The 14,137-nt window shown below is 46.6% G+C and overlaps 1 protein-coding gene across 1 annotated transcript in view; it reads right to left on the minus strand.

Moving 5' to 3' along the window:
• Positions 1-14,137, minus strand: part of RAB1B (RAB1B, member RAS oncogene family) — a 184,281-nt gene that overhangs the window by 76,207 nt on the left and 93,937 nt on the right. The window contains exon 5 of the mRNA XM_069207925.1: positions 4,445-4,576. Within this exon, the coding sequence (XP_069064026.1) occupies positions 4,445-4,576 (132 nt within the window). The remainder of the gene's footprint in view (positions 1-4,444; positions 4,577-14,137) is intronic.

Here is a 14,137-nt window from a genome sequence, read left to right on the forward strand (position 1 = left end):
TTCTGAGAAATAAAGGATCTTGTTCAGGCGCTTTATATTTTTTCAAAATCCTAGCAGGAGCCGATTTGAGGGTGGCTGGCGCTAAAAAGGTGTCCATGGTTGGCTGCAACAGACCAGGCACTAGCGGCAGTAGCTTTTTCGAAACCGCTCTATGCTGTAGAGTGTCAAAAATGACTGATGAGGAGGTTGATGGTTCTGGAACGTCTATGTTAAGCTTCTGTGCTCCCCTGACCAGCACCTCATTAAAAGTAGTGATGTCGTCCACCGGTGAAACCCTAGCTGGTGGAGAATCTGTTAAGGTGGGGGAGTATCGTCTGACGGATGACCCTGACGATGACCAAGATGGCGACCTTCTGTGTCTTGATCGCTGGGAACGTGACCTGCTGCAAGACGCTGTAGCAGAGCGCCCAGGCCTCGTGGTCGGCTGGCGAGAAGCAGAACGAGCCCGTCCTGCCCGCGCTGTCGGTGATGGTGTTCTCAGAAGAGAGGCAGTAGGAGAGTACATCCTTGAATACTGCGAATCCGGGGAGGACGTTGGTTTGTTAAGGCTCTCCAACCATCTTGGTGACAAATTGATGGGTGAGACATGCCCCGACGATGCCGCTCTCGACAGAGATGAACCACTTCTTATGGAGACCACTGGAGATTGAGTGGTCTTATCTGCTGGCGGAAGCCGATGTTCTACTCCCTGCAAGACAGGTAAAACCTGTGTCGACGTCGACAGCCGTAATGACGTCGAAGGGAGCGCCGTCGGTTGTTCCTGTCTCGACGTTGAGTGTCTTGACGTTGAACGGCGATCTCTGGACCGCGACCTGCTCACCGTCGTGTGCCTCGACATCGAGCGGTGGGCAGCCGAAGGCGGATATCCTCGCTCTCGCCGCTGGGGCGATTTCGACGTCGCCTTTCTTGACGTCGAGGGGCGTGAGGCCTTCGGCGGCGAATGGGCACGCCAGTGATGGCTCGACGTCGATCGGCGGGTTGCCGTCGACGGAGATATGCCCCTGCGGTGGCCATGTCCTCTCGATGCCGTATCCTTCGATGTCGGTCGGGTCGCCGTTGACGGCGATCTATGGCGGTGAGATGGTGGCAGCGACGACGTCGACGGGGAACAAACAGGTATCTTCCTACCTGCTGACGTCGATCTAGCCTGTCTCTCCTGAGAGTGGCTTGTTGGCTGCCTGGGAAGCGAAGAGGATGATGTTTTCTGCCTCTCGTGAAGCCCATGAAGCCTGATCTTTTCCCTGTCCTTCAGAGTCCTCTTTGACACGTTCTTGCAGTGTTTGCAAGTGTCAGGGCAGTGACTCTGAGGCAAGCACACAATACAAAGAGTGTGTGGATCTGACTGGGCCTTCTTCTTCCCACAGGAAGGGCATTTCACAAAAAGTGAAGGCATTTTTCTGTCAGGAAAAAACTTCCAAACTCAGACAATGATGTTAGAGGTCGAGTAAAGTAGGAAAAAACGCTGTTCTAAAGTTTTTTTTCTGAGAAAAACTGAGAGCTCAATGCTCCAGGATCCTCTCGTAAGAAGCCAGAAAAAAGAACTGACCTAACTGTGAACCAACTGTCACCTCTCCTTCACCCCTGAGGCATGGTGGGATACTGGAGGTGCTCAGGGTCTTAAAGGCACGGTGCCAAAGTTTTTATGGTTCTCCTGTGTTAACCTGCATGAATCCTATTGGCTAAGAATGCTCTAGTGTTTTTCAATGTAGTTTTTTACCTTTTTTCTCTGATGATTACTACTGCTGATTTCCCTGGGTTCAGTGGTGTGGTTTTAGTGGATATTTTTTCTCTTATTGTAATTTTGAGAACAATTTAGAAAAAAAAAAAAACAACTCCATAGAAATAAAGCATTTTAGGTTATTTATGATTATAGTCTGCATTGCTGTTTTACACATGTATATATGAGTTTAGTATGAAAATTTGTCTACTAAAAATGCTATATATATTTTTCGTGCATATTTCATACTTTATATATGTGTATTTTATATATGCTCCGGGGTCCCCGCACAAGGGTGGGAATATTCAATGTTTATGACTATTGATGAGGATCCCCTGGAAGAGAAGAGAGCAATACAATCTCAAATTTGCAAGCAGGATTTAGACCTTCAGCTGGCTCCATCGACTAAGTATTTAGATTTATACAGATCAAATGGAAGACCGTGGATATTGAAGGCGGAGACTTGTTTGTAGACTTTTCAGATCTCCACGCAGCCTTTGATCAGGTTCCACAAAAATTGTGGGCCAACCTTCAAGAGATGGGGGTCTGACAGAATTACTGAGTTTCACTGTATGCCTGCATGAAGGGAACTTTGCCAGGATCAGGTATGGGAACAAGGGTGAGCTAATGGACCCAGTTACTGTCAACAAGGGGGTTCACCAGGGTTGTGTCCTTGCGCCTACACTCTTCCTCCTGTACATCAATAAGTTCATACAATATTTAACAAACTGTGTAAATGATTTCCCTTCACTAGTTTGCCAGAAACTCTCCGGCTTGTTCTACGCTGATGACACTTTTTTACTAGCCAAAACCAGGGTGGGCCTCCAAAATGTACAGAATAGTGTTTATGCCTTTTGCAAAGACTTTGGTTTGGAAGTCAACGCTGTCAAAACCAAGCTGATGATATACACCAAAAAGAGGAGGCTGAATGGCGTGGTCACTTAGAATAACAAGAGGTTAGAAAGGGTTGCTGAGGTTGACTATCTAGGTGTTAGGTTGGCGGACTCAGGATCTTGGTTCCCACAAATAACCAAAAGCTCACATGTTATAAACCACAGAGGAGGGGACATTATCAGGATGGTGAAGAAAGCCCAGGGGTTTCCGGTCAAACCTGAGGTTGACATTTACAAAATGCAGGTAAGAGGAGCAGCCCTTCACAGGGCAGAGCTTTGGGGGCATAGCAACTTTAATACCCTTGGTGTAAACGAGAACAATTTCCTCAGAATCATTACAGGGGTAAGAAAGGGACCTCCATGTTGCCCCTTAGATTAGATCTTGGGATCCATCCTACAGCTGAGCTTGCCACCTTAAGATCTTTGTTATATTGTGTCTGCATATGGTCCACTATTAAATTGCAAAGCTATAGGGCGGGCCTTAGTGATGTAATGGGGCGCACGCAAGCATCGCAGATGATTGAATGGCTGAGGAACCTGAGGAGCTTATGGATTGAGCTAGCACTAGCAGACTTTTAGGACAAATCAGCTTAAATCTCAGCAAATGCTGTACAATGGTCAAGCAGAGATACTGGGAGAGGGCAACTACCCGGATTGAACAGGCTAGTGGCAGATGAACACTGACTAGAGGTTTCCTGCAGTTTAAAGCAGTACCCAAGGCTGAGGCATTGTTGGATGTCATCAGACCTGTACGTGCCCACGACTTTCTTCTTGCAGTTCAGGTACAGCACTTCCCAACAGCTGCCTTTTTTGTACTTTGTGCTTCTCCCACAGATGCTGCTAAAAGTTGGAAATTGTGTATCACTGCTGATAAAACAGATGAGCATTTACCTTTTTTTCTGTCCTAAAATACGTTACGCCTAAGCATAGGGGATTGCTCCTCTATGTAGGAGTTTGTCGTTCACAGATCGAGTTACCACCTTAAGAATCTGCAAGAGCAAATCCACATTAGTGATAGTGGATGCAGACTCCATGTTCCTCTTTGCAGCATGGGCCACCAGACAAAAATAACTTTTGAAAATGCAATGAATTAGGCCAAGAGGTTCTGAGTACTTCCTAAATGTGCATCTTCTAGCTCTATTAATTGTAGCTGCTGTTCACAAATGTAGATAATATAGAGTTTTTAGTTTATTAGCTTTGTGTGTAATTTTAAACTTTTAAATATGTATTTATATGTTGAACTGTAGAGGTGATGTTCTTATTATTCTGATGTTTTTAACACTGTATGGCGAGGGATTCTTTTATTTCCATCTGTCAATAAACTTAAAAATAATTTTCAAAGCCAGGACATTATCACAGGTTAGTGCAAAGGAAATTATAGATGCCAATAAAACATGTACTGAAACGGCACATTTCTACATTAGCACTTCTCAACTTAGTAAGAAATATAATCCAGTGGCTAACTAAATCACAATGTTGTGAACATGGCATCAATAATAAAAACATTTGTGGAAAGTGTACCCTTCTCTGTGGATCAGACACCTGTATACTTCCAGTGGCAGGGGATCGCTGCTTCCCTGTCCACAACTACGCTCAATCTATCTGCCAATCATTCTTGTTTTGGTTTTCCGAGGGGGTGACTATTTAATTATGTATGTATGCATCTTAACTCTTACATGAATACAAGCAGCAGTGTATGTGGTTGTATATGTACCTTAAAATGATGACCAATTTTCTCAGTTCTCGTATCTGTGTTCCCTAGATTTTACTAATATGTTGATACTGTTTGACACGCCCATCAGCTCTCCTTTTCCCATCCTTCTTAAATACTCACCTTGGCCGTGGTGAAGTCCACCACCTTCTTGGTGGTCAGGTCACACTTGTTTCCAACCATCAGTTTATTTACATTCTCGCTGGCGTAGCGGTCGATTTCCTGGAGCCATTGCTTAACATTGTTGTAGGATTCCTGGTGGAAAGAGAGAACTAGAGTTACAGATGAGCTCAAAACTGTCACACAATCAGCACAACACATTTTGTTATGCAAGTAGGATTTCTGACTGTTGAGACTGTTGCTTGGTGCTTCGTTCAGTGTGAAAGTTTCAACTGTGAAAACCCCCTCCTAGGGTGCAGTTGTCACCAACATAAGTCATCCTAGCATGCTTTGTTTAATATGCATTGTTATGGCACAGCAGTACTTGAGCAGGTGACTGAAAAGGAGTTGTGACGGAGAAAGAACAAGGACTAACAGTATGAGAAGCCTCATTAACATTTTATTTTTTACTTTCTACATCACACTGATCACCTCCTTCCCAGGTAGGAAGTAGGAGGTAGGTAGGAAATACAGTGCAGAAGTTCAATGCCTGATGTGAACAAAAGGAGCAGAACTTCCTGGTCAAAAGCAGCATTTTTTCATGAAGACGTATCAGGAAATGAAAGTGGTTCAGCCCACATAGGTGTCCTACAAATACCTGTGGTAGAGGTATCTCTTTAGAGGGCCTCCAATGCTATCTTTACTCTTCGGAAATCAGCATACATAAGATTAGGACATGCATTATACGCTCACCAATTGTGACTTAGATGTTCTGATGCCTAAATTAAGACCACCCTATGTGAAAAACAGACGAGTCTCTGAGGAGCTTCTTGCCGTTTGAAGATAAATAGCAGTGATCACAAGATGTTCCAGATTGGGATAGTCACACAAACCAAAGAAACATTGCCATTCCCTTTGCCAAGAGAGATGAATTCAAATACCCAGTAGCAAAATCTCAGGCGTATCTTTCCATAATGTTTCCTAGTGCAATGCATCCATGGAGGACTAACTATGGCTAACTTTCCTTGTGTAAGCTCAAATGCGTGCCTCTCAGGTACCAGGCTTTGGTTTCAGCAAGAGGAAGGATCGCCAACACCATTAACCTTCCTTGTGACTTAACATCTTTCAAAACTAGTAAAGCAATTGAAAGCTTTTCTTCTAGAGATGGAGTTCTGGGACCATATTTGCCAATGTCAAAGTTGTGCCATACACATTATCTCTATGTTGCAAGATCTCTAGAACTTCAGAAAAACCCAGTGTACAACAGGAACAGAGAACACAAAACATATTCCTAATCTATCCAGGAGGACAGCTTCTACAAAGGACTCTATGCAAGACATGATGAAAACTCTGGATGTAAAGAATATGGTTTTTCACAATGTGTTAACCTATACGGCATAGTCCCAGTTCTTGAAGACAAGCACTTAAATAAATGGATTGTTCTCCCACTCATGTGACTTATGCTGAATTCTGCAGGGGAGCAATCCCTTCACTTTTCTGTTATTAAACTAAAAAAAAGACTTCAACTACTTTATTAAGATAGTTAATTTGAATTGGTGCTGTGAATCAGAGCATGAACAACTTTTCTCCACGAGAGAGGAAGTGAGGACTCCAAACCTAGAAAACTGTCCATACACCTCCACAGGGTGATGTATATATTCATCTCTGTCCTGTCATACCCAGCAGCGAAGAGTCTGATTGTCCCTGAAGTTGGTTTCTCACCACACTGACAGGAATCCATGATCGAGGGTAACAAGAGAATTCTGGGTGTGACAATAAGCCCCTACAGCAGTGTATTCTCTAGGATCAAAAAAACAAAACTAGAAAGGATCAAAAAATCTAACTAAAAAGCTGAGCTAGTGTAACTGTACTTTATTAAACTTCTCTGAGGAAATATGTGGTTTTCCTCTGCACTTGCAGACAGTTCTTCAGCCACCACTCCATGTTTTTGCAGTTATCCTCGGACATCTGGACCAGTTTGGAGAGATTCCCCTGAAGCTGTGCCCACTGGGTCTTTAAGTACCACTGCAGAGCCCACATATATCAACAGGATTCAGGGGGAAAAGAGACTTAGCAGCCCCAGATTCAGTCTCACTGAATTCTAGGATAGAAGCTGAAGCCTGAATATCCTAGACTCACTATTCCGGACAATAAACCCAAAAATGCACTGCATCCAGAGTTGCTTTGATGAAAGAGACCGCCTGAGAGTTAGACCGGTGAGACTTCAGCTTCCTTGAAGGGTAGTAAGAGATCTGATGGGGATACCACCGGTTGAAGCACATCCGTCCCCACATTTGTTTTGATTTGAACTGTGGGCAGCTCCAAGTCGAGGACCTCAGTAGCCCTGTGAACCACTATCACAAGATGCTCTCTCCTCTTTAGCCACTGTGGGAGACACCATTACCCATCTATAGCAAAAGGTACACACCCCACCCACCCCCACCTCCAGGCAATTCTCTACAGTTGATCAAGCTTTCACTTCTGACACTTGATCAACAAGTAGACATGTATTTACTCAATACAGAATAGTTAATCAGGTGTACTCTGAATTGGCAACTGAGAAAGTCCCCGGTGCAGAGGGGATTACCTCTGAGTTTTACGCCACATTCTCCCTTCAAATGGCGGCTAAATTTGAAGTGCTATTTTCAAGCTTTACACACTGAAGCCCGCCCAAGATGCCTTGGACATATTTTGCTACTGGTCCATTTCTTTACTAAACGCTAACTACAAAGTCCTCAGTAATTTGCTGGCAACTATAATTCTCCCTGAACTCCTGACCTTGAGCCACAGATTAATGTTGGTTTATACCAGGACACAACACCTCCTTAAACATCAAGCGATTGTTTTCCATACTTTATGTGTTCCCTCGGTACCCCAATTCGGCATGGCTCACATTTGACTTAGGAAAGGCGGACTACTGCCTTGAAAGGCCTTAAAAGGATTTGATTTTAGTAATATATGGTTTTGGAAGGTGCATCACTACACCTCCAGTGCACAGGGGCATGAGGCAGAGGGGCCCCCTCACCCCATTGCTCTCTGCATTGCCAACAGAACCGCCTGCAGGTTCACTCCGACAGGTGGGAGTGGAGCTGAGCAAACTTGTGGATGGGACCACACACGTGGCCTTGACGTATATGCAGATGACTTACTTGTATACGTTTAAAATATCACAGCTGACCTAGAAAGGATAGAGGAGTCTCTACAACAGTAATTTGGGAATGCTACATTCTGGATTTCGTTGCCTCTCTCCTTAGTGGGAAGAGCCACAAATGCCAAGATGCTTATGCTGACTAGACTACTTTATTATTTTGCAAACATCCTCGCAGTGTTCCCTAGATCTGTCTTTAAAAGGCTGGAACACCTTCTGAGGGAATTATTATAGGGTATGGGCAGAAAAGAGTGGCACGATCTAAGCTTCAGCTACCCATGGACAGATGACTGGTAGTAGTAGTCTTAGAAATATTATCTGGCTGCTGTGTTACAAGATGGCTAGCTAACCACTCCCTGGCTGAAACTACACTCTCCTAACACGAACCTACAGCAGACACTGCTGTTGTCCTTATTCCCCACCTCCCGTTGTACTACTGAGGGCTTGAAGCCATTATCTGCTATCACTGTACTGAGGCAGGGGCTCCTACTGACCCGAACTAATCACCCCCCTATGCCCAGGCTTTACCTTTAACAGGTCTTTCCCTGCGCTAGGGGTGGCTGTTCCTTAAGGAGTTAACCCACTGGTCTACCAAAAATATTACTCAAGTTGAAGGAGCTATATGATGTAAACACCCTGATGGGATTTCAAAAACTTGGTGAGCAATATAATATACATAAAGAGCAATTCATAACATACAAGCACCTCAAGGTGGTGCTACACTCTCATTGGCAGGCGGTGTTACCTAAAAACCACCAATGCACAGCTGTTACACACCATGCACAAGGTGGGACTGGCTGGAAGCTAGTCTGGTGGCTGTATTGGACAAAACTGCAACCCACAGATGTGGAGTTGTCAGCACTTAGAGACCAGTGGGAGACCAATACTGGCAGAGCACTTAATAACAAAAATGGCGGTAGGTGGTACAATATCCCCATAAGGCGTCACCCAACTATAAATTCCAGCCGATACAGTTTTATGTCTTGAGTTTAGAGCATACTTCACCCCAGCCAAGACAGGCACAATTTTCCCTGCACATTGCTCCAGATGCTTAGCTCACAATGCTAGTTTGCTATGGTCTTGCCCATGTCTCACTTGACCATGTACGTTTGACTGACGCACTTTCCACTGGCATTGGAATGTCTAATTTGCATTCCTCTGAGACCTGTCTGCTGGTCTTATTTAAAAGGCCTAATGCAGGCAGGGAGCTGATGCGGCTAGTTGATTTGCCTCTTTTGCTGGTCCGACGAACTATGACATGGAAGAGTGCAGTGCCTCCTTCCCTTGCCAAGATGGATGGTGCATTGATACACTGAAGATGGCTGAACGTTATTCATTTTACAGAGAAGTGAGGGATTTGCGCAAATACCCCATAGTGTAACGCTTAGGGGCAGGGCAGGGGGACACTTACTAAGTAATTACAGAACTACATTAAAACAACGGGCCCCCAGAGTACCCACAACTCTACAATATTTAGAATCATTGAATACTCCCTCAAGCACTGGAGGCAGAGCCAGCATCTGTGTGGGGCTCTTGTGGATTTGGACTTACACGTTAGGGACATTGTGATCCCAGGTAACCCGGGTGCCTCCAGGGAATGTGGTGGGGGTGGAGTCTTCTTCTGGGTCCTCATGTCTGGTATCCTCATACATTCTTCTTCGATCTTCCTCCTACATCCTAGGGCAACTTTTATCACTCTTCCCAACCCTGCCCTATTATTCCTAGCCTACATATAAGAGGTAAGACCCAAGTATTCGCAATTAATATTAACTTGATGTGTTGAGGAATGTTTTACTTCCATGTTTTAGTTACATTTAGGCAATTTCAGTGTTAATATTTACTGGGTAGTGACAACAACTGGAGGCTCTACAGGAGCTAGCAAAACTACAGGCAGCGCTTGAGGCCCTGCGACGAAGGAAACCCCCAGGATCAGATGCCTTTCCGTCAGAGGTGTATCATCTAATGCTGGATGCACTCCTTAAGAGGCTGCTAGAAGTTTACCAGGTGGTTGCTCCAAAACATGCAGGAGGCAGTGATGGTGCTGATTCCGAAGGTGGAGCGAGACCCTGCTGAACTGGCCTCATATAGCCCATTGTCTATGCTGAATATAGACATTAAATTCCTTTGTAGGACGTTGGCTAACAGTGCACAGGATCGTGGGCAATCTTGAACACCTTGATCAAACTTGGTATATACCTGGGTGGAGAACAATGTATAATCTCGGAAGATTCGGTCATGTGACGCACTCCTTGGCAGGTACCCGTAGTCCTGTGGCAGCGACTGTGTTAGACCTTGAACCTGCTTTTGACAGGGTGGGGTGGTAATATTTATGTGTGGTCCTCAGGCACATGAGTTTCGGCCCTAACTATATTAAATGGGTGCAGCACTGTAGGAAGTTGGCTCTGTATGCACTATTTCAAAGTGAGGAATAGTATGCACAGAGTCCAAGGGTTCCCCTTAGAGGTAAGATAGTGGCAAAAAGAGATAATACTAATGCTCTATTTTGTGGTAGTGTGGTCGAGCAGTAGGCTTATCAAAGGAGTAGTGTTAAGCATTTGTTGTACATACACACAGGCAATAAATGAGGAACACACACTCAGAGACAAATCCAGCCAATAGGTTTTGTTATAGAAAAATATCTTTTCTTAGTTTATTTTAAGAACCACAGGTTCAAATTCTACATGTAATATCTCATTTGAAAGGTATTGCAGGTAAGTACTTTAGGAACTTTGAATCATTACATTAGCATGTATACTTTTTACATAAAACACAATAAGCTGTTTTAAAAGTGGACACAGTGCAATTTTCACAGTTCCTGGGGGAGGTAAGTTTTTGTTAGTTTTGTCAGGTAAGTAAATCACTTACAAGTCTCAGGTTTGGGTCCAAGGTAGCCCACCGTTGGGGGTTCAGAGCAACCCCAAAGTTACCACACCAGCAGCTCAGGGCAGGTCAGGTGCAGAGGTCAAAGAGGTGCCCAAAACGCATAGGCTTCAATGGAGAGAAGGGGGTGCCCCGGTTCCGGTCTGCCAGCAGGTAAGTACCCGCGTCTTCGGAGGGCAGACCAAGGGGGTTTTGTAGGGCACCGGGGGGGACACAAGTCCACACAGAAAGTACACCCTCAGCAGCGCGGGGGCGGCCAGGTGCAGTGTGTAAACACGAGTCGGGTTTTCAATAGTTTCCTATGAGAGACCAAGGGGTCTCTTCAGCGATGCAGGCAGGCAAGGGGGGGGCTCCTCGGGGTAGCCACCACCTGGACAAGGGAGAGGGCCTCCTGGGGGTCACTCCTGCCCTGGAGTTCCGATCCTTCAGGTGCTGGGGGCTGCGGGTGCAGGGTCTTTTCCAGCCGTCGGGAAATTAGAGTTCAGGCAGTCGCGGTCAGGGGGAGCCTCTGGATTCCCTCTGCAGGCGTCGCTGTGGGGGCTCAGGGGGGACAACTTTGGTTACTCACGGTCTTGGAGTCGCCGGAGGGTCCTCCCTGAGGTATTGGTTCTCCACCAGTCGAGTCGGGGTCGCTGGGTGCAGTGTTGCAAGTCTCACGCTTCCTGCGGGGAGTTGCAGGGGTCTTTAAATCTGCTCCTTTGAAACAAAGTTGCAGTCTTTTGGAGCAGGGCCGCTGTCCTCGGGAGTTTCTTGTCTTTCTTGAAGCAGGGCAGTCCTCTGAGGATTCAGAGGTCGCTGGTCCTTTGGAAAGCGTCGCTGGAGCAGGTTTCTTTGGAAGGCAGGAGACAGGCCGGTAGGACTGGGGCCAAAGCAGTTGGTGTCTTCTGTTCTTCTTCTGCAGGGGTTTTTCAGCTCAGCAGTCCTCTTCTTCTTGTAGTTTCAGGAATCTCAATTCTTAGGTTCAGGGGAGCCCTTAAATACTAAATTTAAGGGCGTGTTTAGGTCTGGGGGGTTAGTAGCCAATGGCTACTAGCCCTGAGGGTGAGTACACCCTCTTTGTGCCTCCTCCCAAGGGGAGGGGGTCACATCCCTAATCCTATTGGGGGAATCCTCCATCTGCAAGATGGAGGATTTCTAAAAGTTGGAGTCACTTCAGCTCAGGACACCTTAGGGGCTATCCTGACTGGCCAGTGACTCCTCCTTGTTTTTCTCATTATTTTCTCCGGCCTTGCCGCCAAAAGTGGGGGCCGGGGCCGGAGGGGGCGGGCAACTCCACTAGCTGGAGTGTCCTGCGGTGCTGGCACAAAGGGGTGAGCCTTTGAGGCTCACCGCCAGGTGTGACAGCTCCTGCCTCGGGGAGGTGTTAGCATCTCCACCCAGTGCAGGCTTTGTTACTGGCCTCAGAGTGACAAAGGCACTCTCCCCATGGGGCCAGCAACATGTCTCTAGTGTGGCAGGCTGCTGGAACCAGTCACCTACACAGATAGTTGGTTAAGGTTTCAGGGGGCACCTCTAAGGTGCCCTCTGGGGTGTATTTTACAATAAAATGTACACTGGCTTCAGTGTGCATTTATTGTGCTGAGAAGTTTGATACCAAACTTCCCAGTTTTCAGTGTAGCCATTATGGTGCTGTGGAGTTCGTGTAAAACAGACTCCCAGACCATATACTCTTATGGCTACCCTGCACTTACAATGTCTAAGGTATTGCTTAGACACTGTAGGGGCACAGTGCTCATGCACTGGTGCCCTCACCTATGGTATAGTGCACCCTGCCTTAGGGCTGTAAGGCCTGCTAGAGGGGTGACTTATCTATACCTGTATAGGCAGTGAGAGGCTGGCATGGCACCCTGAGGGGAGTGCCATGTCAACTTACTCGTTTTGTTCTCACCAGCACACACAAGCTGGCAAGCAGGGTGTCTGTGCTGAGTGAGGGGTCTCCAGGGTGGCATAAGATATGCTGCAGCCCTTAGAGACCTTCCTTGGCATCAGGGCCCTTGGTACCAGGGGTACCATTTACAAGGGACTTATCTGGATGCCAGGGTGTGCCAATTGTGGATACAAAAGTACAAGTTAGGGAAAGAACACTGGTGCTGGGGCCTGGTTAGCAGGCCTCAGCACACTTTCAATTCAAAACATACCATCAGCAAAGGCAAAAAGTCAGGGGGTAACCATGCCAAGGAGGCATTTCCTTACACAACCCCCCCCCCCCCCCCCCCCCCCCAAACGAAAGAGGATGAGACTAACCTTTCCCAAGAGAGTCTTCATTTTCTAAGTGGAAGAACCTGGAAAGGCCATCTGCATTGGCATGGGCAGTCCCAGGTCTGTGTTCCACTATAAAGTCCATTCCCTGTAGGGAGATGGACCACCTCAACAGTTTTGGATTTTCACCTTTCATTTGCATCAGCCATCTGAGAGGTCTGTGGTCAGCTTGAACTAGGAAGTGAGTACCAAAAAGGTATGGTCTCAGCTTCTTCAGGGACCAAACCACAGCAAAGGCCTCCCTCTCAATGGCACTCCAACGCTGCTCCCTGGGGAGTAGCCTCCTGCTAATGAAAGCAACAGGCTGGTCAAGGCCATCATCATTTGTTTGGGACAAAACTGCCCCTATCCCATGTTCAGAGGCATCTGTCTGCACAATGAACTGCTTCGAGTAATCTGGAGCTTTTAGAACTGGTGCTGTGCACATAGCTTGTTTCAGGGTGTCAAAGGCCTGTTGGCATTCTACAGTCCAGTTTACTTTCTTGGGCATTTTCTTGGAGGTGAGTTCTGTGAGGGCTGTCACAATGGATCCATATCCCTTCACAAACCTCCTGTAGTACCCAGTCAAGCCAAGGAATGCCCTGACTTGAGTCTGGGTTTTTGGAGCTGCCCAGTCCAGAATAGTCTGGATCTTAGGCTGGAGTGGCTGAACTTGGCCTCCACCTACAAGGTGTCCCAAGTAAACCACAGTTCCCTGCCCTATCTGGCATTTGGATGCCTTGATAGAGAGGCCTGCAGATTGCAGGGCCTTCAAAACCTTCTTCAGGTGGACCAGGTGATCCTGCCAGGTGGAGCTGAAGACAGCAATATCATCAAGATAAGCTGCACTAAAGGATTCCAACCCAGCAAGGACTTGATTCACCAACCTTTGGAAGGTGGCAGGGGCATTCTTTAAACCAAAGGGCATAACAGTGAACTGATAATGCCCATCAGGTGTGGAGAATGCTGTCTTTTCTTTTGCTCCAGGGGCCATTTTGATTTGCCAGTACCCTGCTGTTAAGTCAAAGGTACTTAAGAATTTGGCAGCCCCTAATGTGTCTATTAGCTCATCAGCTCTAGGAATGGAATGAGCATCTGTCTTGGTGACAGAGTTGAGACCTCTGTAGTCCACACAAAACCTCATCTCTCTCTTTCCTTCTTTGGTGTGAGGTTTGGGGACTAAGACCACTGGGCTAGCCCAGGGGCTGTCAGAGTGCTCAATTACTCCCAATTCCAGCATCTTGTGGACTTCCATCTTGATGCTTTCCTTAACTTGGTCAGACTGTCGGAAGATTTTGTTTTTGACAGGCATGCTGTCTCCTGTGTCCACATCATGGGTGCACAGGTGTGTCTGACCAGGGGTTAGGGAAAAGAGCTCAGCAAACTGTTGCAGGACCTTCCTACAGTCAGCTTGCTGTTGGCCAGAGAGGGTGTCTGAATAGATCACTCCA

Source organism: Pleurodeles waltl, chromosome 9 (assembly GCF_031143425.1).
Source record: "Pleurodeles waltl isolate 20211129_DDA chromosome 9, aPleWal1.hap1.20221129, whole genome shotgun sequence".
NCBI lineage: Eukaryota > Metazoa > Chordata > Amphibia > Caudata > Salamandridae > Pleurodeles > Pleurodeles waltl.